The 22,950-nt window shown below is 44.8% G+C and overlaps 3 protein-coding genes and 1 long non-coding RNA gene across 9 annotated transcripts in view; 3 read left to right on the top strand and 1 right to left on the bottom strand.

The window, feature by feature from the left end:
* Window positions 1-4,604, top strand: part of slc45a4b (solute carrier family 45 member 4b) — a 13,603-nt gene extending 8,999 nt beyond the window's left edge. For both annotated transcript variants that reach the window (XM_058084750.1, XM_058084749.1), the window contains 6 exons: window positions 415-534; window positions 718-817; window positions 888-968; window positions 1,041-1,171; window positions 1,233-1,301; window positions 1,998-4,604. In XM_058084750.1, coding sequence (XP_057940733.1) covers window positions 415-534; window positions 718-817; window positions 888-968; window positions 1,041-1,171; window positions 1,233-1,301; window positions 1,998-2,294 — 798 coding nt within the window. In that variant the 3' untranslated portion in view covers window positions 2,295-4,604. The remainder of the gene's footprint in view (window positions 1-414; window positions 535-717; window positions 818-887; window positions 969-1,040; window positions 1,172-1,232; window positions 1,302-1,997) is intronic.
* On the bottom strand, window positions 2,850-22,950 carry LOC131137157 (uncharacterized). 2 transcript variants are annotated; one of them, XR_009131856.1, is made up of 5 exons: window positions 22,786-22,950; window positions 22,080-22,183; window positions 12,405-12,551; window positions 12,037-12,115; window positions 2,850-6,609 (listed from the first exon to the last, which is right to left on the bottom strand). It is a non-coding gene; the product is annotated as an uncharacterized LOC131137157 (long non-coding RNA). The 2 variants fall into 2 exon arrangements; XR_009131857.1 differs by having other exon boundaries at window positions 2,850-6,507.
* Window positions 5,341-11,376, top strand: tbrg4 (transforming growth factor beta regulator 4). Of its 3 annotated transcripts, none has more exons than XM_058084751.1 (11): window positions 5,341-5,571; window positions 5,737-6,236; window positions 6,301-6,621; window positions 7,504-7,678; window positions 7,762-7,919; window positions 7,988-8,098; window positions 8,965-9,109; window positions 9,194-9,448; window positions 9,533-9,644; window positions 9,737-9,851; window positions 10,974-11,376. In XM_058084751.1, the coding sequence occupies exons 2-11, from the start codon at window positions 5,829-5,831 to the stop codon at window positions 11,073-11,075; spliced, it is 1,902 nt and encodes a 633-aa protein (XP_057940734.1). In that variant the 5' UTR covers window positions 5,341-5,571; window positions 5,737-5,828; the 3' UTR covers window positions 11,076-11,376. The 3 variants fall into 3 exon arrangements, with proteins under 3 accessions (XP_057940734.1, XP_057940735.1, XP_057940736.1); XM_058084752.1 differs by having other exon boundaries at window positions 5,366-5,426; XM_058084753.1 differs by lacking the exon at window positions 5,341-5,571 and adding an exon at window positions 5,591-5,668.
* Window positions 12,234-22,814, top strand: nacad (NAC alpha domain containing). 2 transcript variants are annotated; one of them, XM_058084747.1, is made up of 9 exons: window positions 12,234-12,542; window positions 14,832-15,115; window positions 15,194-19,844; window positions 19,908-20,200; window positions 21,538-21,606; window positions 21,682-21,828; window positions 21,895-22,029; window positions 22,100-22,222; window positions 22,482-22,814. In XM_058084747.1, exons 1-9 carry the CDS (start codon window positions 12,458-12,460, stop codon window positions 22,494-22,496), a joined length of 5,802 nt encoding a protein of 1,933 aa, XP_057940730.1. In that variant the 5' UTR covers window positions 12,234-12,457; the 3' UTR covers window positions 22,497-22,814. The 2 variants fall into 2 exon arrangements, with proteins under 2 accessions (XP_057940730.1, XP_057940731.1); XM_058084748.1 differs by lacking the exon at window positions 12,234-12,542 and having other exon boundaries at window positions 14,979-15,126.

The following is a 22,950-nucleotide window of genomic DNA, read 5'->3' as shown; positions in this document are numbered from 1 at the left end:
CATTACTTTTTTCATAAACTACTTTTCTTTGAAATTTACAAATTGTTTTTGGTTTTCATAATATGATGTCTTCAAAATGATAATGTCTTTCTTCTTCTTTTTCTCATTATATTAAATTTATTAAATTTTAAATTGTATTAAATTATTGTAAATTATTATTAAATTATTTTATTAAATTTTTCAAACTTTTTTTGAAAATCTTTATTCTTGTAAAATTAATGCACTTCATTTTTTTGTCCAAATATATTTATAGCATATGCCACGGACCAATAACAAGACAGCTGGGGGCCGCAGTTTGGACACCCTTTAAATACTTTAAATATTGATTCCAAACAAGTCATGTTTTTGTTTTTTTTGCGAAATAATAATAATAATAATAATAATAATAATAATAATGTCCTTTTCATTGTGCAGATGCCAAAGCAGCTGTGGAGGCTGTGTGTGTGTCACTTGGTCACATGGTTCTCCTACATCGCCGAAGCCGTCTTCTACACCGATTTCATGGGGCAAGTCATCTACCATGGAGACCCCCAGGTACCCCCGGATGTTGTTTTCCTCTTGGATTTATCATATTTTTTGGTACCCTAACAGCTTTTGATGATGATGTAAGAACACAATATTCCGTGTGACTTGATAAATCGTTTTTTTGTTGTTGTTTTTTTAAATCGGACGGCTTTTGAAAAATGTCCGGTATTGAATGAGTCGATGTTTCCCCAGGCGCCAGTCAACTCCACAGAGTTCCAGAATTACAACAGCGGAGTCCAGATGGGGTGCTGGGGACTCGTGGTCTATGCTGCAACTGCTGCCGTCAGCTCAGGTAAAACCGCACCCGTCCCGTTAAAGCGTTTAACGTTTCCACGTTACGTAATCACCCCCAAATTGTGCAGCCATCCTTCAGAAATACCTGGATAACTTTGACCTGAGCATCAAAGTCATCTACATCGTCGGCACCCTGGGCTTCTCTATAGGTCAGACACGACGAAAGCGTAGCCGCGTGTTCAAATCCTCTTCACATACCCCTCCCGTTTCTCTAACCTCAGGAACCGCCGTCATGGCCATTTTCCCGAATGTCTACGTTGCCATGGTGATGATCAGCAGCATGGGCGTCAGCTCCATGAGCATGTCTTACTGTCCGTATGCTTTACTCGGACAGTACCATGAGATCAAAGAGGTATTCACGCGGAATTGAACACAATTTCCCGAGCGGACGTCACATCTCTTTCCTTCCTCAGTACATCCATCACAGTCCGGCCAATACGAGAAGAGGGTTCGGGATTGATTGCGCCATCTTAACATGCCAGGTGAGTCCATTTAGCTAATGGCCCGATACAGGCAGGACACGGTAGCCATGTTTACATCGGGAGTTTTTCTCTTTCCGAATGACTTTTCCGAAAACGATGGTATCCATGGAAAGGAATATTCCAATCTCTTGTCTACATGCGCCGCTATAATCAACCAGAATAGTCAATGGGGCATGCCCAGTAAAACGTAAACACCAACATCACGCGATACCGACTTCCCATTTTTCAAACAACCATTCACACTCACATTCATACCTATGGACAATTTGGAGTCGCTAATTAACCTAGCATGTTTTTGGAATGTGGGAGGAAACCGGAGTACCCGGGGAGAACATGCAAACTCCACACAGAGATGGCCGAAGGTGGAATTGAACCCTGGTCTCCTAGCTGTGAGGTCTGCGTGCTAACCACTCGACCACCGTGCATCCCTACTTGCATTAAATATGCAAAAACTGGGATTTCTAATCATGTAATGGCTCATATTTCCAAATATGACATCCCTTTACATAACATATGATTTAGTTATCGTTTTTCATAAAGAAATTTAAATCCCTACATATAGATTAACTATTTAATCTGGGATTAAATGTGATTAATTATGAGTTGGCTATGGACAAAATGAAATATTTCAACGTTTTGTAAACATTTGGGTTGGTTTCGAATAGCGACCTCGTGTCTTATGGTCTCTGTGTCCAGGTCTACATAAGCCAGATTCTGGTGGCGTCAGCATTGGGCGCCGTCATCAAGGCCGTGGGCACCGTGCGGGTCATTCCCATGGTGGCCTCCGGCAGCTCTTTCCTCGCTTTCCTGGTTGCCTGTTTCCTCGTCATTTACCCCGACGAGGAGCCCGAGAAGGACCGGGACTCGGACCGCTTGTCCGTCGAGGCGGACCAGAAAGGAGGGAAAATGGCTGACAGATTGTGTCTGCAGAAGCCGAAAGACGGAGACGGTGTGAAGAACAGGAAAAGCGTGAACAACGAGCAGATGTTGTAGAGATCACGGGAAAAACGTGGATGGATTTGCACGGATATGTCGCGTGTTCCGCTTGCGTCATCTCTACCTCAGCCCAAGGAGTTCTAACGTGGGCTCCGTTGGAACACGGCTGATAGAAGGTTTGGGCAGAAACCGGCTAAGGGGAAGCACGGATAGCACTTTGTGTCTCATTTCTCACCCTGACGATGCTGCAGTATTACACAATGCCTTCTAACCGCTCCATTGGACAATCACTTTGGCTTCCTCTAATCAACCTAATCTTAGTTTATCACTCTTTATTGCTCTCTGCTTCTACCATATCTTACTTATTGTGTGGAAATATGGGCTCATAACTATAAAAGCAATCTTCACTCGCTAAATGTACTGCAAAAAAAGGTCAGTAAGGATAATTCATAATGCCGCCTACAGAGAACATACTAAGTACTTATTTCTAAAATCACAAATACTTCATCTTCAAACAGCTAAAATAACGCATAAGGCTAAAAATAACCAATTAGCTAAAAATGTCATCCAATATTTCTCTACAAGAGAGGAGAAATATGATCTCAGGGAAGAAGTACATTTGAAACACTTTTATGCTAGGACTACGTTAAAAAGCCATAGCATTTCAGTATGTGGAATCAAACTATGGAATGGATTGAGTAAGGAAATCAAACAATGCACAACGATGAGCCAATTCAAGAAACAATACAAGCAGTTGATGTTTGCTAAATACAAGGATGAAGAGTCTTGAACCAGTCATGATGTGCTATATATATCACTATATTGACACGCACTATGGTACACATTATGTCATTGGATGCTCATATCACCTCGTACTTCGGTACGTGACATAAATAAAATAAAACAAAAATAAAACAAAAATTAAAATAAAATAAATGACTTAAATTATATTAGGAAAGCAGGAAGTGAACAAATGTAACAGTTACTGATTGTAAAAGTACCAGATGGAGGGGTAGGATTTAATAAAAATAAACTAAAATAAAACTAAAATAATTAAAACAAAATAAAATCACTAAAATTATATTAGGAAAGCAGGAAGTGAACAAATGTAACAGTTACTGATTGTAAAAGTTCCAGATGGAGGGGTAGGATTTAATAAAAATAACTTAAAATAAAACTAAAATAATTAAAACAAAATAAAATCACTAAAATTATATTAGGAAAGCAGGAAGTGAACAAATGTAACAGTTACTGATTGTAAAAGTACCAGATGGAGGGGTAGGATTTAATAAAAATAAAACTAAAATAAATCACTAAAACAAAATAAAATAAATCACTTAAATTATATTAGGAAAGCAGGAAGTGAACAAATGTAACAGTTACTAGTTGTAAAAGTACCAGATGGAGGGGTAGGATTTAATAAAAAATAAAACTAAAATAAATCATTAAAACAAAATAAAATAAATCACTTAAACTATATTAGGAAAGCAGGAAGTGAACAAATGTAACAGTTACTGATTGTAAAAGTACCAGATGGAGGGGTAGGATTTAATAAGCTTTGCTTCTTCCTACTCCTTTTGGACATGTGGAACTGTGAACTGATTATGGGATGGATTCAATTGTAATCTGATGCATGTTCAAATGAAATAGAACCGTTACCATTACCATGACCTCATGGAAAACATTTATTTCCACAGTAGCTTAATGTGCCATCGTTTTGTTTTTGTTTTGTTTTATTGACGTGTGCTATGTTGCTGAGAATCTTTCATGCTATGACTCCAGCGGCATTTAACCACAATGTGAAATGACACGCTACGCCACTCGTTTCCCGCACAATCATTATATTCCTCAAGGGACTTTCTTTTACCTCCCATCGAGAATTTGAATCATATTTTTCTGCCTTAACATAAAAAAAAATCAATCCCGAGAAATATGCAATATGGAACGGCCAACCTCTCCTCCTATGCAGGCTAATAAGGCCAAACGTTACTGGAAGTGCCTTTGACTTCAGAAGTCATTGCGGTAGCATGGTTGGCGTTCAAGTGCTAATAATGTGGTTTAATGCAGCCATCTTTCCTCCAATCAAGCGTTCCACTCAGGATAGAACTCCACTCACTTTTGTTTTTGTGCCACCAAAGCTCCTAAGGTTTCTTCTAACTAGCAGTACTACTGGAGGACACGTCAGCATCTTGTTGTGTAACTGCTGTAACAGGGTGTTGGTGGTGAAAGATCATCGCTAAAACCTGTATTCTGTTGATTGGTTTCTTTTTGCTGATGTACAGATTTTTATATACATTTTTTTTTTAGTTAATTATTAAAAAAATGCTGAATTCAGTTATAGTTGTGGGTCATTTATTGACAAATTGTTAGTCTGGCTTAGCTGTCTTGTGGACTATATTCAATAGCAAACATATTTATACTAAAACATGTATGAATATAATAGTAAAAATACACATTAAACAGCATTAAAATGTTTAATCTTATAAAAAAAAACCATTTATATTGTTATATAGCGACCAGTCAACTGAATGGTCGCAGCAACATTGGACGCTCACGCCCTCTGCTGGTCACTAGACGGAATAGCAAGTATGTTTTGTAACTACGTCACATTATGGCTGCATCTTCATGCACGTGGGTTGTGTTCAAGTGCAGCTCGATTATTTCTCAGTCGAGCCTCGCTTCAATCAGAAGATTACATACGATTAATTTTAATAACTTTCATTCTTCATAAATAAACGTAACCACTACTAAGCGTAGTACACTGGCAACATTTGTTGGTTGTAATTAGTAATTTACATGTGTTTTTATACCTTAAATATTTATACAGGGTGTGGAAAATAACAATGCTTTATTGCGGTATGATAAAAATAAACGAAAAACAGCAAATGCATTGAATTCAAGATGAATACCCACAAAGTAACTAGATACAGTACTCCAGTCCCGTAGGGGGCGGTATTACTCATTGGCTTTAGTCGACGATTAATGTTCAACAGAAGAACAGCTATTCTATGTTAATTTAAAAAATGCTCGTCAAAATAATTGATTAAAATAAAAAAAAATGGAAAGCTATTTATTTCTTTTTTTTTTAGTCCACGAGCGTCCAGAATTGACGTATTACTTCCGTCTACGTCATTTCCCCGCGACAGCCCCCTCTCGGCACACTCTTCCATGTGAAGCGCTTTTAAGCAAGTATGTCATTCATTTTTCACATGAATTGTGCCTTTTTGTGACGGCCGACGGTGCTGCGCTTCGTCGCCGGCGGCTGTTGTTTGCGAAAAGTCCCGCGAGAAGAGGCGAAAGTGCTGCTTTGGGAGCTCTTCCTCTCCGCGACAAGGTCAGCATTTGACGTTACGTGACGTTCTATGCCGGAGACTCTTGGGTGTCCCGTTTAGATAACTCCATGTCACAGTGGGACAAGATGGAGTATATGAGTTAGGAATGATTTTTATCACATTTTGTTGACGGTAATAAATCATTGTGTTGTCCTTTGCCGTTTCAGGTTTAATGTGGAATGGTGTCTTGGGTCTGCTGAATAGTGGGAACGTTCTCTCCTAAGAGCCCGGTGCCGCCTAACCTCATCACTTCACCCCGATGGCGACCCGTTTCCTGGGCAGGTACGCCCGCCTCCTGTGTCGGGCCACCTCCCAGACTCCAGCCGCCCGCCCGCCCCCATCAGCAGCCAGGATGCCTGAGCTCCAGAGGACTCGGTGTTGCGCTTTGGTGTCCAAGAGGTGGTTGTGTGACGGCAGGCTGATGCCGAAAGACGACGCTTTCCCGATGATGCCGATTCGCACGCAGTTGGATGAGACGGTGGAGAAGGCGACGGAGCCGGAGGACATTTTGATCGCGTGGGAACAACACGGCGGAAATGCTAACCAAGCTGCTAGTACTTTGTTGGCTTGGATTAAGTTGGTGCAGAAGACGCGGGTCAGGTTTTACCAAGACTCATCAGGAATGGACTCAAGGCTGCGTGACATCATGGATACGATAACGGAGCACGTAAGGAACTTTTATTCGCTAAGCGGAATCAAACACGTGCTCATAAGAGTTGTTTCTCTTCCAGACGCCGTCCGTGTGGAACAGCACCCTCGTGTCCGTCTTGCGAGCGCTCTGGGTCATGGGCGTCCCCAACTCTGATCCGGTGTTGGGTTCCATCCAAACCGAGGTCATGTGGCGAATCCGTAGGCTCAACTACAAGCAGGTGGCGTTCCTGGCCGAGTGGGGGACCGGCAGGAAGGGGCAGCAGGACGTGGCGATCGTCAACGCGGCGCTGAAACAGTTGGAGCTACGCTGGACTGAAATCTCCGATGCCAAAACCGTTAGCGCGCTCATCGCCAAGGGACAATACATGTCGCCGACGTTGATGGACAGGCTGGAGGACAAGGTAGGTCGCATTTTACGGGAAAGACTGAAGCGGTCCTTTCGCCCTAAGCCAGCTGGGATAGGCTCCAGCTCATCCCTTACGTTGGGTAAAATAAATGTAATTAAATAATATATGATCTCAACAATAAGCCTGGCACTCTCTTCAGTTGAGTAAATACAGTCCGAATGTCTGAATTCTAATATTCACCGGGATAGGCTCCAGCATCCCCGCGACTCAAGTGAGGATAAGCGGTATAGTAAAGCAATGAATGACTTCTACAGAAAATTAAATAGCACTGGTACTCTCTGCAGTTAAGTAAATCATTACAATTGAACCTCGGTTAGCAAAAATGTACACCAAAACCTCGGTTTGCGTACATTTTCTTGGTTAGTGTACAGTATGGTGACTCCATCTGTCCTTCCTTAATGTGTTTTTATTATAAACGCCCTTGTTAGCATAGTTAGCTAGCTTCAGAAAATGGGAACTGGAAGTTAAGTCACCCGTTGATGATGTCATCGGCAGTTGACTCTCAAAAATGCTACCACAAAACACGTTTTTATAGTTTTTTTGTTTTTTTTTGCATACTTCCACATGCTTAAAATATTTATAAAAATATAATATATATAAATATAATATACATATAATATATAAATATAGGAAATAAAAGTGAAAAATGTTTAAGGTTACTTTTATCTTCATTGAAGACGCAACTGTTCCCAAAGACATCGCACGGACACCTCCTTCCGGTTTTGTCATGAGTTATTTATTTTTAGTTACTGGAGAAATAACTCACAGCAAAACAGGAAGGTGTTGATTATGTCTTTGGGAAGAGTCATGAAAGAAGGTAAACTATATCGTTTATATCTAAATAAATGCTATTCTTTCTCTTATCTCGCTCGCTAGGCTTTGGAGCTCGCCGAAAGCTTTTCAGCGGAAGGAATCCGCAAAGTGTGCGTGGCTTTGGCGACCATGGGCCGCAGGTCTGTGCCCCTCCTCCGAGCGCTGTCCTACCACCTCCTGCAGAGGCCGTCGTCAGAATTCACCACGTCACTAATACTGGATATGGGCTTTGCATATGGTAGTATAATAATAATAACACGCATTTATATGAGAGATATTCATGCTTATTATTGTTTGGTGAAACATCTGCTGTTTCTCCAGGGAAGCTGAGTTTCCACCAGTCTCAGGTGTTTCAGCGAATGGCGTCGGAGTTGATGCCCAAAGTACCTGAACTGACGTCTAGTGATGTCACCCGCTTCGCAAAGTCCCTGGGCTTCCTCAAATGGCTTCATATCCCGCTCTTCGAGGCCTTTGCCGAGGTCAGAAACGCAGACGTAAAGATCAAGATGGCGGATTTTTTTTACATATGGATATTTTTCCTTCCCAGCACTACGTGGAGCACGGAGACAAGTACAGCACTCTGCAGTTGTGTAACCTGATCATGACGTTTGCCAGACTGGGATTCCAGCCTAGCAAAGGAGAACAGTTCTTTGATAAGGTACTAGCCAATATGGTATAGAGCTAACATGGACTGCGGATTATTGATGGGTATTAGCGTAGATTAATCGGTCGTTATGAAAATAAGATTTGGTGTCAATTTGTTATCTGTGGAAAGAAGACTACATCTAAACTAGCGACTATTCCGAGCCATATTGGGATTGTTGTTATTATTATTATTATTATTTTTCACTCATTCATTTTCTACTGCTTTTCCTCATGATGGTCGCGGGGGGAGGCGGGGTACACCCTGGACTGGTGGTAACCAGCCAATCACAGGGCACATATAGACAAACAACCATTCACACTCACATTCATACCTATGAATACAATTTGGAGTCGCTAATTAACCTAGCATGTTTTTGGAATGTGGAAGAAAACCGGAGTACCCGGAGAACATGCAAACTCCACACAGAGATGGCCGAGGGTGGGATTGAACTCGGGTGTCCTAGCTGTGAGGTCTGTGCGCTAACCACTCGACCACCGCGCAGCCCCCAAAAGTCAGTTTTTCATTTTCCAACACTTATCCTCACTAGGGTCACGGGGAGAACATGCAAACTCCACACAGAGATGGCCGAGGGTGGGATTGAACTCGGGTGTCCTAGCTGTGAGGTCTGTGCGCTAACCACTAGGACACCGTGCAGCCCTCAAAAGTCAGTTTCATTCATTTTCTACCACTTATCCTCACTAGGGTCACGGGGAGAACATGCAAACTCCACACAGAGATGGCCGAGGGTGGATTATTATTATTATTATTATTATCCCGTCCCTCATACAGTAACAGCAAAGCACCAATGAATATTTCTATTTTCATTCCCAAGGTTTTGATCGTTTATACTACATAATGTGCTTTGACGTTGTGTTCAGGTTCATCCCGTAATAGAGGGCTCCCTGTCAGGCCTGGAGCCCTTCCTGAGGACGGACGTTGCCTGGTCGCTGTGTGTGCTCCAGCAAGCCAGACCCCACTATCTCACCCCACTCATGCATCAGGAACACGTCACAAAGCTCTCAGGTCGGAAGCGCGTCATAACCGAGTCACGGGTACATTCCCGTTGCTGTAAATGTGATGATGTCATTTCCCACACCCACTAATCAGACGGCAGTCCTGCTCGGGTGGAGAACTACCGACTAAAGCTCCTCCACCTCGCCGCCACGCTGCACTTGGAGCATCCCGAATCCTCAGAGCCTGCAGCTACCTCATCCGTCATGAACGCTGCCGCGGCTGCTCCGGCCAGTAGCTCCTCCCTCTCGCCACTGCAGAGCAGCCTGAGAGAGGCTTTGCACGCTTTGGTGGGCGGGAGGACGGACATGCTCCGCACTGGGGTCAGCACCGTATATGGATGGACTATTGGTAAGGGGGGGGGCGACTTCCATAGTGTCCCAATATGTTGATCCATATATGGATAACTAGATGTTTCTTGTTTTTCTGCTCCAGAGGGGGAGGTGCTAATCGACTGTGACGTCAAGCCTATTGAATTATCAAAGATGACAGCTCCTCATCTTCTAAGTGGGGGAGGACAGGAGGCGCTACCCGAGGGGTCACGACGGTGAGTCCGCTCCCGTTTTATTTCGATTCCACATCTTGTATCATTAAGTCTTCATTCGTCTGAAGTCACGTTGCTTTCTGTGTTGTGTTCAGGATCGCTTTCTTGACTTGGGAATTCCCTAACTTTGGCTCCAAGAGTAAAGACCTGCTGGGGCGCTTTAGCATGATGAAGCGACACCTGCAGCTGGCTGGCTTCATCATCGTGGATGTACGTCCTTTTCTTCATCTGTACAATGTCTGCACGGTGGACGAGTGGTTAGCACGTGGCCTCACAGCTTGCAGACCCGAGTTCAATGCCACTCTCGGCCATCTCTGTGTTTAGTTTGCATGTTTTCCCGGGTACTCCGGTTTCCTCCCACATTCCAAAAACATGCTAGGTTAATTAGCGACTCCAAATTGTCCATAGGTATGAATGTGAGTGTGAATGGTTGTTTGTCTATATGTGCCCTGTGATTGGCTGGCCATCAGTCCGGGGTGTACCCCGCCTCTTGCCCGAAGACAGCTGGGATAGGCTCCAGCACCACCTCCCGCGACCCTCGTGAGGATAAGCGGGAGAAAATGAAGGAATGAATGAGTTCTCCACCTATTTTGTGTGGAAGTGGTCACTTTTTGGCTTCTTATTTTGTCTTTCCCCACCCTCTGCCATCTCTGTGTGGAGTTTGCATGTTCTCCCCGTGCATGCGTGGGTTTTCTCCGGGTACTCCGGTTTCCTCCCACATTCCAAAAACATGCTAGGTTAATTGGCCACTCCAAATTGTCCATAGGTATGAATGTGAGTGTGAATGGTTGTTTGTCTATATGTGCCCTGTGATTGGCTGGCCACCAGTCCGGGGTGTAGCCCGCCTCTCGCCCGAAGACAGCTGGGATAGGCTCCAGCTGATAATCATTCATTCATTTTCTACCGCTTATGTCCATAGTTAACTCAGAATTAATCCCATTTAATCATAGATAGAAATAAGTTTTTATCTGTAATACGTAGGGGAACCACTTTGTGGTAAACAATTCCATTTGCAACTACATCAAACTTTATGTTTAAAAAAAAAAAAGCTGCGTATTAGCTAGCCTAAAGGCAGCATGTACAGATTGAACAATAGGAGTCGCAGGATTGACCCCTGGGGAACCCCACAGATCAACCCCTTATGGTTTCAGACACCGTTACCAATTCCAACCAAGTACTTCCTGTCCACCAGATAGGATTTGAACTCATATAGAGCAGTACCAGATATTCCAACCCAGTTTCTTAACCTCTAACATGTCAACCATGTTAGAATACTGCAGACTATCCAAAAATCCAAATAAATAAACAAACACGATGCCTTTTGTGTTTCAGGTTCCGTATTACGAGTGGCTGGAGCTCAAGACGGACCGTCAGAAGTTGGCGTATCTGAAGGACAAGCTGGGCAAGGCCGTGGCCGAGGACATGGCCAAGTGAGCCGGGTAGTAAGAAGCACACGTGTTCATATTGCAGAACGGCTCGCTCTCTCTCGTCCCGGTGAAATAAAGACACATTACATATATTCGGCGTGGTTCCCGTGGCAACGTGTGGGGCTTTCCCTGTTTCCATGGAGATGGCAGCGAGAGTTCTGGAGTCAGAAATAAACCCGACAGCGAGGGCTTCAAGGTTTTAAGTTGCCGCATCTGTGAAGGACTTGTTATGATATCTCCAATTGTCCGACGTGTAGGAGCTTTCAGTGGATGCTCGTAATTCAATGAATAAAATATTTTATTGCTAATCGTTGTCGTCGTGTGTTTTTCCAGGAATTATGACTACTGTTATTGGCAAACGTGAAATTAAAGCAGAGTGATTGCCAAACTAAAACAATGACCAGCCTCTAAAGCAGTTTTTTTTTTTTTTTTTAAAGTATGACGAACTTCAGTTATATCAAGGTGGGATAGGCTCCAGCTCACCTATGATCCTGAATTCTACTGAGGTTGGGATGAGGGTCCCAAAACTTTGTCAGCAAGATTTGCATAATTCCATGTTGATATATTTGAGATCCAAAAGGACGCTCTTCGACCTAATTACTGTCGGTAAAGAACCCAAACACTTCTCTCTCCTCGGTAACAATGTCGTGGGAAGTTCTGGGTTGCTATAGCAACTGCCCTCGCTGGTCATTCTTAGTGTTGCATCCTCCTCTCTGTTTTCCATTACCACATATGCATTCTCCTCTTGTTCAAAGTAGAAACAGGAGGAGGCAGACCAGGTTGTGTGTGTGTGTGGTGTGTGTTTGGGGAGGGGGGGGGCGGTATCAAACAGATGCTCTCAGCCCTTGGGCCGTGCTCATTAGGGATGCAGTAAGAGCATTAGTATTAATTAGTTATATAAAAAGGTATATGATTCATCAGTTTCCCTTTTCAAACATGATTTGACATTTCTGTTGTTTTTGCAGTACCTTTCTTTGCAGGTGAGGGGCAGCATTGAGTCGCAGAAATCTGCTGACATCATCTCCATAAGATCCAGTCAGAGCTTGACTGGGAGAAGAAGAGGAGAGGGAGGAAGAGTTGACTGCGGATTCATATACGTATAAAAATAAGCGTATGGATATATATTGACAATGACACACACACACACACACACAACAGTAGCGTCAATGCCGCACCACAGCATCCTACTTTTCCACTCATCCACAAACACACCACAACACGTGCTGCAGGGAAGATGATGCCAGTGCTGGGTCGCCCCTCCCTCGCCCACTTCGCTCTCCATCAACCCTCCCTCTATTCCCCTCTCTCTCTCTCTCTCTCTCTCTTTCTTGTTCACCTTGTCTGTTCTGGCTTTTATTGTTGCGTCAGAGCCAGAGCCAGAAGAGAAGCATGCCGGGGGAGAGCGCTCATAGATCTGTCCCCGCCAACAAGCATCCAGGGCAGGGAGAGGAGGAGCCGGGGCTCCCTGGACCAGGTAGGAGCTCTGTGGGTTGGGGAGAGGGGGCACAAAGGAGGTAATTAATACGATTATGAATACAATTTAAGATGCTGATGTGGACCCTAAAAGATAGTTGTGATACAGCCGCATGCCCCCTCCCCCTTTTGCCCCCCCTCCCTGAAGCATCACCGCTGCCCTTAAGCCTGTGACTTGCAAAAAAATTGGGCTTGCGAAGCATGTGCGTGGATGTCATCTAGTACGTATCGCTTCTTTAACTACCCCCCCCCCCCCTTTTTCTTCAACCCCCCCAATCCCACCCTTCCACTGCCCTCGGCCCGCCGCCCCACAGTGCCTCCATGTCCTCATACGCAGGCGGCATTATCCCCATCTCCCATGCAGCGTTGTCAGCTGTCAGATGAGCGTAATGTGGCTCCGCCCTGCCTTCCCCCCACCCCCACCCCCACCCCCAGTAGCCTTAGCTGGATCATGACACAGCAATAGCATGGCCCGGCGCACACGCTGATACAACCATGCATGGGTTGAAAAATGTCCATATTCTGTCACTACGGCGTCCATTATGTGTGTGACTATAATTACAGTACAATAACTGACTTATTTTTCTAAATTGGTTGCAATTACTATAAAAAAAAGACAACAGTAAATATACGTAACTGATTTCCACTACACTTGGGCCAAGCAACACTTTAAAAATCGTTTACCCCCTCAGAATCGCAATGGTAGCGTCTCATCTGCTAGTAGGGTTGGGTACACTTTACATATTATCCTATAGTGAGATGCACAGACTTGAGTCAATAGTAACATGGGTTGGGGGGCCGGGGGTTTCGCTACGTATCCCCGTATCCTAGGAAACGAGACGGCGCTCTAAACTGGGTCCACGAGATGACGGTTTTAATCACAATTCAAACAAACTCTGCATTATTTATATTTACGTTTTCAATAATTTCTACAGGAGTACATTACATTACATTACTTTGCATTGCTCCTAACAAAGCTACCTTGTTACAATGTGTGTGTTTTTGTGTGTGTATGCTAGCGGCCCCGCCTCCCCCCACAGAGACAAAGGGATATATTCACAGAATCAATCCTCTTCCTGCCTGTTCAGAGGCGAGAGACTAGGAAAACAGACATATATATGGCGATATATGGAAACTGGCAAAATGATCCAATTAGTTTTCTTATATCATGTGACATAAGACATTTTTTTCGGAACACTAGTGACACCCCTAATAAAAAGACCAATATTACATAATTTATGAAAGAAAAGTTAACAAGTGAAAGTACAACGGATTTTGAACCCTCAACCTGTACTTTGTTGATCTTATTGTTTAATTCACCCAACCCCCACCTCAGCCCCCCCAGCTTAAAGTGCACTGACCGCCCAGTCGGGGCAAGGAAGAGAGAGTAAGGCAGCACAAATCTATTATCTATTATTTATCTATTTCAGAGACTGCAGTGGATATGCGGTAGAGTATGCTACATCAAGCTACAATATGCTACATCATTATCGTCATGCAGGCTTTCTTCACAAACAATGGTGTCTTTGAACGTCCACATGTGTAGTGCGGGAAGCATATGCACGCTCAGCAGCGTATCGCTCTTTGTTACGGGCGAGGAAGGCATGACTCAGCTCAAAACACAAACACACACACTTGGAGACAATTGTCGAGGTTGGCAATCATGCGGAGACGCTATGGGACTTGGGAAGTAGGGTGACAAGTGACAGCTTGACAATTGGGAATAGCGACTCCGGGGTGTTTCTGTCGCAGGCTGGCACGGGGCTGTGAGCCTTTTGTGTGTCAAAAAATGGCCAATCGGCATGCGGATTGAGGTCATGGCGACACTGGCCTAGTTCGAATGAAGGCACTGTTCTTTCGATGTGTTACGAAGGGATGGATTGAATGTTGGTGATTTTATGAATTCATAACTATTCATAAATAAATTACCTTTGGACATGTTTGGAAGATGGTAGCATCAAAGCACGAGAAGAAAGGATCCGGGTAAAAACATGTCATGGTAGCCTATGCCTACGGTAGCCTAAGCTAAAGACATCAGGTTTGTCGACGTGCTTTGTTCGGTTAGAGTTTGGGTTTGTCAGGGGTCCGCGCGGTGGACGAACTCCGGCGGTTAGCATGTCAAGAGATCGCGAAGACCTGATTTCGAAATTTCGCTTGGGCATCTCAGTGTGGGATTTGCATGTTTTCTCCGGGTACTCCGGGTTTCTTCGCACATTCCCTTCAGGAATCAAATGTTTGTTCAAATGTCATCCCATTGACGTGTTTTTTTTTGGTGGGGTGTGGGTTCCAGGCAAAAGCAGACGTCAGTCCACAGACTCCACGCCCAGTGACAGTGGCTCCTCCCCTTGTGACACAAGCTCGAGCCCTTCTCCAAGTACTCCTCAGAAGCTGCTCCCATCGTACACGTCCCCATTCGGACCAAGGCTATTTCACACGACACCTAATTCCTCTGCTACTCCAAGACCTCAACCTGAAGGATCTGACCATCGGCACAACCCGCTGAGGCTGTCCGGGAAGTTAGGCGGCCATGGACCTTGTGGCCGCCTTGTCCCCGTTAAGATGGAGAGAATTAAAGTTGGTGTTATGTGTGTATGGTACATTTTGGATCCCTTCAGTGGATGCACGGTGCTAATACGTGTGTATTGTTCCCAGGTACTGACTGGTTCTGAGGTGGAGAGCGACTACCCGGAGGAACAGACCATTGACACAAGGGTGGTGATGGGCCAAGAGACGCTCCTAAAACCGTCAGAGATCCTGAAAGGGATTCGCTATCCCAGGCAGTGCGTCCAGAATATCTCGTCATCTAGCTTTTCAGAGCCTCAGACAAAAGTAAACAAACTGGAAACCAACAAAGAAGAACACAAAACCCCAAACCTGGACAAACAAGATGAGCAAACAGAACCGGTAAATCCTACGACCCCATCAATTCCCGCTATTAACCGTCCCGCAGCACCCACTTCCTCTTCCTGTGTTGACGATAACGTCACAGAAAAGGAAGAGGGTCCACGTCTCTCGAATGTTGAAGTGCCTTCCCTGTCCGACCAGGCCTGCCCGGTGGCTCTGTCCTTCTCCGAGCCAGTTTACTCTGTGGACCCACTCAGAGTGGGTATGCCGTCGTCCCTCGACCCCGACTTGTACTATACCGCCCCCTCCACCCCGATTAAGGCGATGTCACGCTCCTCGCACCTTAAACATCATTCATATCCCGGCTCTCCCGCTTGCTCCCCGTCGCCTGGCTTACCCTCAGACAGCGACGACCTCTGCTCCCCTATGACCTCCCCCTCTGGGTCGTATATGACAGCAGAGGGAGGAAGCTGGGCCTCCTCTTATGCCTCCTCCACCTCCCCCTCCACGTCTCCCAACCTGTTGACTACGGAAGACGCACAGGAGGCTCGGGCTTGCTTTGTGGGCTCCTTGTCCGAGATCGGAGACGAAGGTCCGGAGCGGGATGAGGAGAGGCCATGTGACTTAGCTGTTCAACATTCCGACAGCGTAATGAATCAACGATTGGGAATAACAGGAACAGCGATACCAGAAGAGGAAGAAACTCAAAAGGAAGACGAGCCCACGATTTGCAGAGAAAGTCATCGTCCTTGCTGGGTGACTGAACATACGCCTCCCCCGAGGAGGAGCAGCAGCAGCCACACCAGTGACTCCCAAGATGACGGCGGGGAGTCTGAGGGCTCCCTGTGTCCTCTAGAGGAGGCCAGGGCAGCAAATGAGGAACATTCAAGAATAAAACCCGCCGGCCTTAAACTGCAACTGGACCCGTGCGTATCAGACAAAGATTATGAAAAGACGGCAGATCGGCAAGAGAAAGAAAAATCCGTAGCCGTGACTCCCGATACGGACAACATGGCCTCATCCAACCCTAGTCCTGACTCGCCTGTGGTCCACGTGGATTCTTTGTATCCTGGGGCGTTTGGCAGACTCGGCGCCAGCTCTTTCATGCTCTCTCAGGCATCCTGTGCTGAGGATATTCCCGAGGAAGAAAGAATGATCCCGGTTTCTCTTATCCCATTTCCTCCTCACACAAGCCTCATTTTTAAAGCTGATTCCTTTGAAATAACGCTCTTTCCCACAGAGGATGAAAATGAAATAGTGACAGACAGAAATGAAGGCAAGAACTTTGATGCGTACGCAGCAGGAGAGGAGGAAGCAGACGTGGAAGACGACGACGAAGAGGATGACAATGACTACGACGATGACGATGATGACGACATCAATGGCAATGAAACCGCCGACGGTGGTGACGATAATGAAGATACCGACGACAGTCCGGAGTCAAGTGTGGAAGCCAAAGTGGAGGTGAAAGTGGTTGAAGAAGAAGAAGAAGAGGAGGAGGAAGATGACGAAGATGGTCGCTACGTCAGTAAGACTGCGGCGGGTGCTACAGATGAGGACAGCTCAGGGTCCTTGCTTCATACGCTCTCGGACACGTCCATAAACGAGGGACTGGACGACTTCTTCTGTTTCCAAGACGATACGGATGACTCATTGGATTCAGCCTCGTATAACGGCGAGGAAGACGAACGCCTCTACAGTACCGAGCGGCATGCGCAAGCGCTGGAGTCGTCACCTTTGGATTCGCTGGAATCCACAGAAAGATCAGAATCAGAACAAGGATATGCCGTCGGAGTGGGTCAAACGGAATCACCGCCCACACCGCCGAGTGCAGATAAGTCCGCGGATAACCCTGAAACCGATTCTGGAAATGTCTCCGCCCAGGAGCCCGGATCCCTACAAACTCTAGGATCTGACAATCTTGTGGACGGAACAAAACCTGTACAAATGGACGGCAGCTTAAAACCACTTCCTTTGTCCCCTGGTAACAAAACGGAGGATGCGACTGAGACGGGAGGACATTGTAGTTCTCTTGAGGAACCCAAACACAACTCCCCTGACCCCAATACTCAAGTCGACTCTTCCTGTTCTGTTGGAAAAAACCAGAGTAGTACAATACAGGGATCAGAACATGGGGATGATAGGGAGCAGCGCAACAACGGTCCAGAAGAAGATCCCACATCTGAACCAGAAAGAGATTCCTATAAATTGCTGATTAAGCATCGCCATTATCAGACAGGAAGTCATGGAGCTGCAGGAGTTAGTCGACTAATTTCATCCCAGTGCTCCTTTAATAGACTCGACAAGCCTGAGAGAGAAGACCAGGAGAAAAAGAAGAATGGGAATGCCTCTGTAGGAATAAGAAGCACGGAGTGTAGATCCGCAGATCTGGGTTTCTCAGATTTGGGTCCAGCCACCAATGATTTAAACAAAGGTGTGCTTCCTCTGTCTTATCCTAAAGACCTGGGTACGAACCCCAGCAATATCCCCATTTCTGCATCTCCGGAGGTAATTTTTGGACTTGCAGACAACCTGGTCTTGACTCCTGAACATTGCCCCGGTGACTCCGGCCAGGAGAACCTGAGTACAGATGAGAGGGTTCTTGGAGCAGCTGGATCCCCTCACTCTCCTCTGGCAATCTCACCCAAAAGAGAAAACTCGGAAACAGATACAAGGAGGGAAATTGGTCCCGTCACGGAGATGACTGAATTACACTTGGGATCCGTGTCTGAATTTGGAGTATGGGGAGCAGGGGAGTCGCTTTCCTTGTCACTGGGGAAAAAGTACGACTTAGAAGCAGAGAGTCTTCTCGTGTGTGACGCACAAGGCCAAAGCACCCAGACTCCGGTGATCCCTAACAATGAAACCTACCAAAGATTTGCTCTTTCTTATGTTCGGGAGAGAAAAGATAACAACAAAGATGGAAAGAGACATCGGGTAGAAGATAAGGAACAAACAGGAGAAGAGACTTCCGAGTCCAATTTGGTTTGTTGGAAGTCAACTGAGGAGATCTCACAGGTAGAGCGGAGAGTCCCCGATGATGACACCAGCAACCGGGACGACGACGGGAATAACACACAGATGCAAGTAACGAGGACGGATTCAAACAATAATAACGACGCTACATTTGACTCAATGGAAGTAGAAATGTGCGAAGGACTGAATGCTCTATCGGAAGATGTGAGATCCCACTTTGACAGTGTGAAAGTCAGAGAATCCGTTTCGAATATTCCACTTGAAGAAGTGCCACGGCGGGTTTATGTAGAACAAGAAGCAGCAGGCGGTTCCGGAACCCAAACATTTTCCACAAATGGCCGACGTAGCTTGCCATTAGATAACACTAGCGTGGACGTATTGCCAGTCAATGAACATCTCAACAGAGCAACAAAGTCAAGATGTCAAACAGGTCCAGAGTGTCAGACGGTGAGCGCAGAGAGTAATCTAGTACCTTCTTTACTACATGGAACCTTTGCTTTCTTCAGTCCGAGATCCATTAAAAGTGCAAAGACGTGTTTGCAGTCGGAATCAGACATGGCAGCGGAGCCTCAAAGAATAAGGGATTGCGGTACTGATAGACTTGTTGACGAGCCAAATAATAAAGATGCCTTTAAAGACTCTAACTCAGGGATGGATGAAGAAATAAATACAAAGACAACAAAAGAGGCATGCCCAGAAGATAAAAACAAAATAGAAATACACCCCTCGCCCTTGGATAATTTTGCACACGACACTGCTAAGAATGCAATTTGCACAGACAAAACGGGTTCTACTAAGAAAGGGCGAAGACGGAAACAACACAAAGCGTTGAAGGTGGGCATGCATTCGGATTCCAGTCCGGAAACTCCCGATGATGACAAGAAAATTCCCGTTTCCAAAGAAACTCCAGCAGTGGCGATTGGGAACACTTCAAAAACAAAAACCAACAAAGTATTCTCAACCGAAAATGAAGTCGACCAAAAGATCAGAAAAGATCAGAAACGCAACTCCAAGAAATGTATCCGAGAGAACCATCATGGCGTGGTAGAAACAGACCAAAAATTGCATCAGCTGGGCGACAGACAGGAAGTGCTTGATAACAGACCCCTGTCTAACAACGCAAGAGGAATCAGAGTGGACATTAACGACAACAACATTATCGACGATGATCACAGCCCATCAACGCAGGCTTTATGCTCCTCGCCATCTCCTGTTTCGTCCTCCTCACTTTTCCACGGAGCTTCGACAGATCATGAACTCACCACGCCTGTGCAAGAATCACAACCTCTGCTATCTTCGCTAGCTACATCCCACACAACCTGTCCATCTAGTCAGCAAGCCTCATTCTGTCAATCATCTGGGATGCAGAGTAGTCCATCCGAGCCAACCCAGGAGTCATCTTCCATCCCTTCTTGCCAAAACCGATCCTTCTCACAGACTCCCAAACAAACCAAGCAAGGTTGTCCAAAGGACATAACCAAAGGTAAGAAATAAATAACCTATAATCCCATCTCGAAGAATGATCAATAAATATGTGCTTTTTAAGACTTCACCCTCGCAGAGACGGGAACGGACAGCAGCGAAGAGGATTGTGGACTCCCCCGACATAGTCGAGGGTCTGTTCTCAAAGGGAAAACCGGAAACCGACCGGAGACAACCAGTCCGTCTGATCAAAAGGAAACTCAGCCTTTCTCTTCTCATCAGCCAACCGACAAAGCGTCTGGCTGTTCAACCAACCACAGTCCAGGTTCCGTTGTGGCTTCCTGTAACGAGTCGGAGAGTGAAGGGTCAGTCCCTGAACTCGAGGAAGCCGAGCCGGTGAGACCTCTTCAACCTGAGGTGGGTGTACGGAACTGTTCAAGTACTACCGTTGGGTCACATAAGGAGAGTCAAAACATTATGAACGGTACTCAATATTTTGCAGTTCTACAACCATCCAACCATGACCACAATAATATACATATACTTTTAATACAGGTATTGTACTATATACTTCATGACTTGTAGTAAACCAATTGCACAAACGTGCATTATTTTTAGGGCTGTTGATTAAAATATTTGATTGCGATTAATCACATTTGTTTTGCCCATAGTTAACTCACAATTAATCACATTTAATCGCAGATGGAAATAAGTTTATCTATAATAAGTCGGGGAGATCTCTTCATGGTAAAAGATTCAATGTGCAACTACAACGATAATCTAATTTTATGCAAAACATTAGCATATTAGCATAATATATAATATGCTAATAATATTAGCATAAATCAAGCATATTTTTGTATGACTATTTTTCTTCATGATTAGCATATTTGCTCTTAAACTCGCCCACAAATGTTCAGGAAATACAAAATGTGAGCGAGTGAGACCTCTCGCACTAACATGCTTTGGTTTATTTGTGTCAGCTCAAAATAAGATTTGATTATTTACGATACTGGTTTTAAATTCTAAATGTTTGTTAGTAAAAAGCCTATTTAGGAACATTCAGAAAGGTTTATTATTAAAGAATTGTCTCAATGTACCTTTCCTTCATGAAACGTACAAATAAAAATTCTATGACTATTTCTATGACTATTTCCCTAAAACAGGGAAATAGTCATAGAATATTTCATCCAAATTGCAAACTCAATGTCATTTCATTTCCCTTTTAAAAAACATAGAAATTAATCATTATATTACAGTAAATATAATTTATTATAATACTCTATTTCCACAGGTTTTTTTTATTTAATTTAGTCCTACTTTTTCGACGGTCAGTGCATGTTAATCGCGCATAAAAAAATTGCCGCCATTAAAGGGAACTTCCATTAACACGTTAACTTTGACAACCCTAATTATTTCCTATATTAAGATGAGGTCTTGGGGTATACGCTACGGTACATTCATATATTTGGCCGCCACAGATATTATTATGGGCTGTACCTGTCCGTCCACACACGAACACGGACACGTCAGACTTTTCGAAAACATCCACTCTAGTAGTTTTGCATCATGGCCAACTATGCAAATTGGAACGCCAACCCAAAGCCTCATATAGAATGCAGTCTTGTGGGACACACTGACTTTTGTTCTTTCCGAATACGACCTCCTACCTCATTAATATTTTTAGTTAATTAGGCTGAGGACTTTTTTTGGGTCATTTTTCCTAAAAATAGTCTGTCCTGCCTGTCCTGCAGCTTCTCTCCTCTGCAGACGAAGTCCTGAACAGACCAAAACAGAGCCGCAGTGAGAAGAAGGCCCGTAAGGTGGGATTAAAAACACCAACCAATGCGTTCCTTGACTGTACTTTATGTAGCTGCTCTGTGTATGCGTATGTGTAGGCCATGTCTAAACTGGGTCTAAAGCCAGTCCACGGTGTGACGAGAATCACCATAAGGAAGTCCAAGAGCATCCTGTTTGTCATCAGCCGACCTGACGTATTTAAAAGCCCCGCGTCGGACATTTATATTGTATTTGGGGAAGCTAAGGTAAGTATTTTTGTTTCCTTTTGCTTGTTTCCTTTTGATAATTCCTCTTCACTATCTTCCTCCCAGATCGAGGATCTTTCCCAACAGGCTCACAAAGCTGCTGCAGAGAAATTCAAGGTGCCTGTGACCTCGACTCCCTTGGCGCCTCCTGTCCCACCCAGCCTCCGCATCAAGGAGGAGAGTGAAGAAGAAGAAGAGGAGGTAGTAGAGCGCTCACTTCTCTTTCTTTAACTTGCAACATTGTCTCTAACCGTTTAGTGTCCGTTTCCAGGTGGACGAGGGGGGTCTGGAGCAGAGGGATATCGAGCTGGTGATGGCTCAGGCTAACGTGTCTCGAGCCAAGGCCGTGCGTGCGCTGAAACACAACAAGAACGACATTGTGAACACCATCATGGTGAGCAGGGAGCGAACGGGAGGGCAGATGGCTGAATAATAAGTCACAGACAAGCAACGGGGGGGGGGGGTTGAGTGGAAGCGAAAGAATGGAGGACAATGACAAGTGGAATTTCTCCCCAATAACTCTCACATTGTACCTCTTCGGTTCTACTCTTCATCTTGTCATGACACTTTCTCTCCACTAGATGGCAGTAGAATTTCACAATGAAGTGCTGGGATGGTCCCATTTTACATTTTACTCTCCTACTTTCTTCCAGGAGCTGACTATGTGAATGGTGGGGATTATTCGAATCTCCTCCTCGACCCCTAAAGCCTGAAGACCACGCTGTATCGCTGCTACTGTATGTCGCATCTCCAAAAACCTGCTAAATCTAAATAAAGTCTGTTAGGATGCCAAGCTGTGGCTAATTGGAATCATTGCACAACAGTTAGCTAACTAAACGTACCAACAATTTATGCTTTATCTCGCTAGCTTGGGTTTTGACACACCTTTACGACACAATTATACACGGTAACGTGTGAATAAAACAAAAAATATATATATTTAAGTCATACAAATACCTCAAGTTGATTCGAATTTAAGGGCGACGGATGCGGACAGGAACAAGTTAACGGCTGTGACGAGTCACCAGTTATCGCAATGCATTCTGGGTCTTGTAGTACACAAGCATGTCACATACAGTGTTACCGTTTAGAAACATTAATTGGGGTTCAAATAAAACTTTC

Source organism: Doryrhamphus excisus, chromosome 10 (assembly GCF_030265055.1).
Source record: "Doryrhamphus excisus isolate RoL2022-K1 chromosome 10, RoL_Dexc_1.0, whole genome shotgun sequence".
NCBI lineage: Eukaryota > Metazoa > Chordata > Actinopteri > Syngnathiformes > Syngnathidae > Doryrhamphus > Doryrhamphus excisus.
This window is presented reverse-complemented; position numbering and strand designations above follow the sequence as displayed.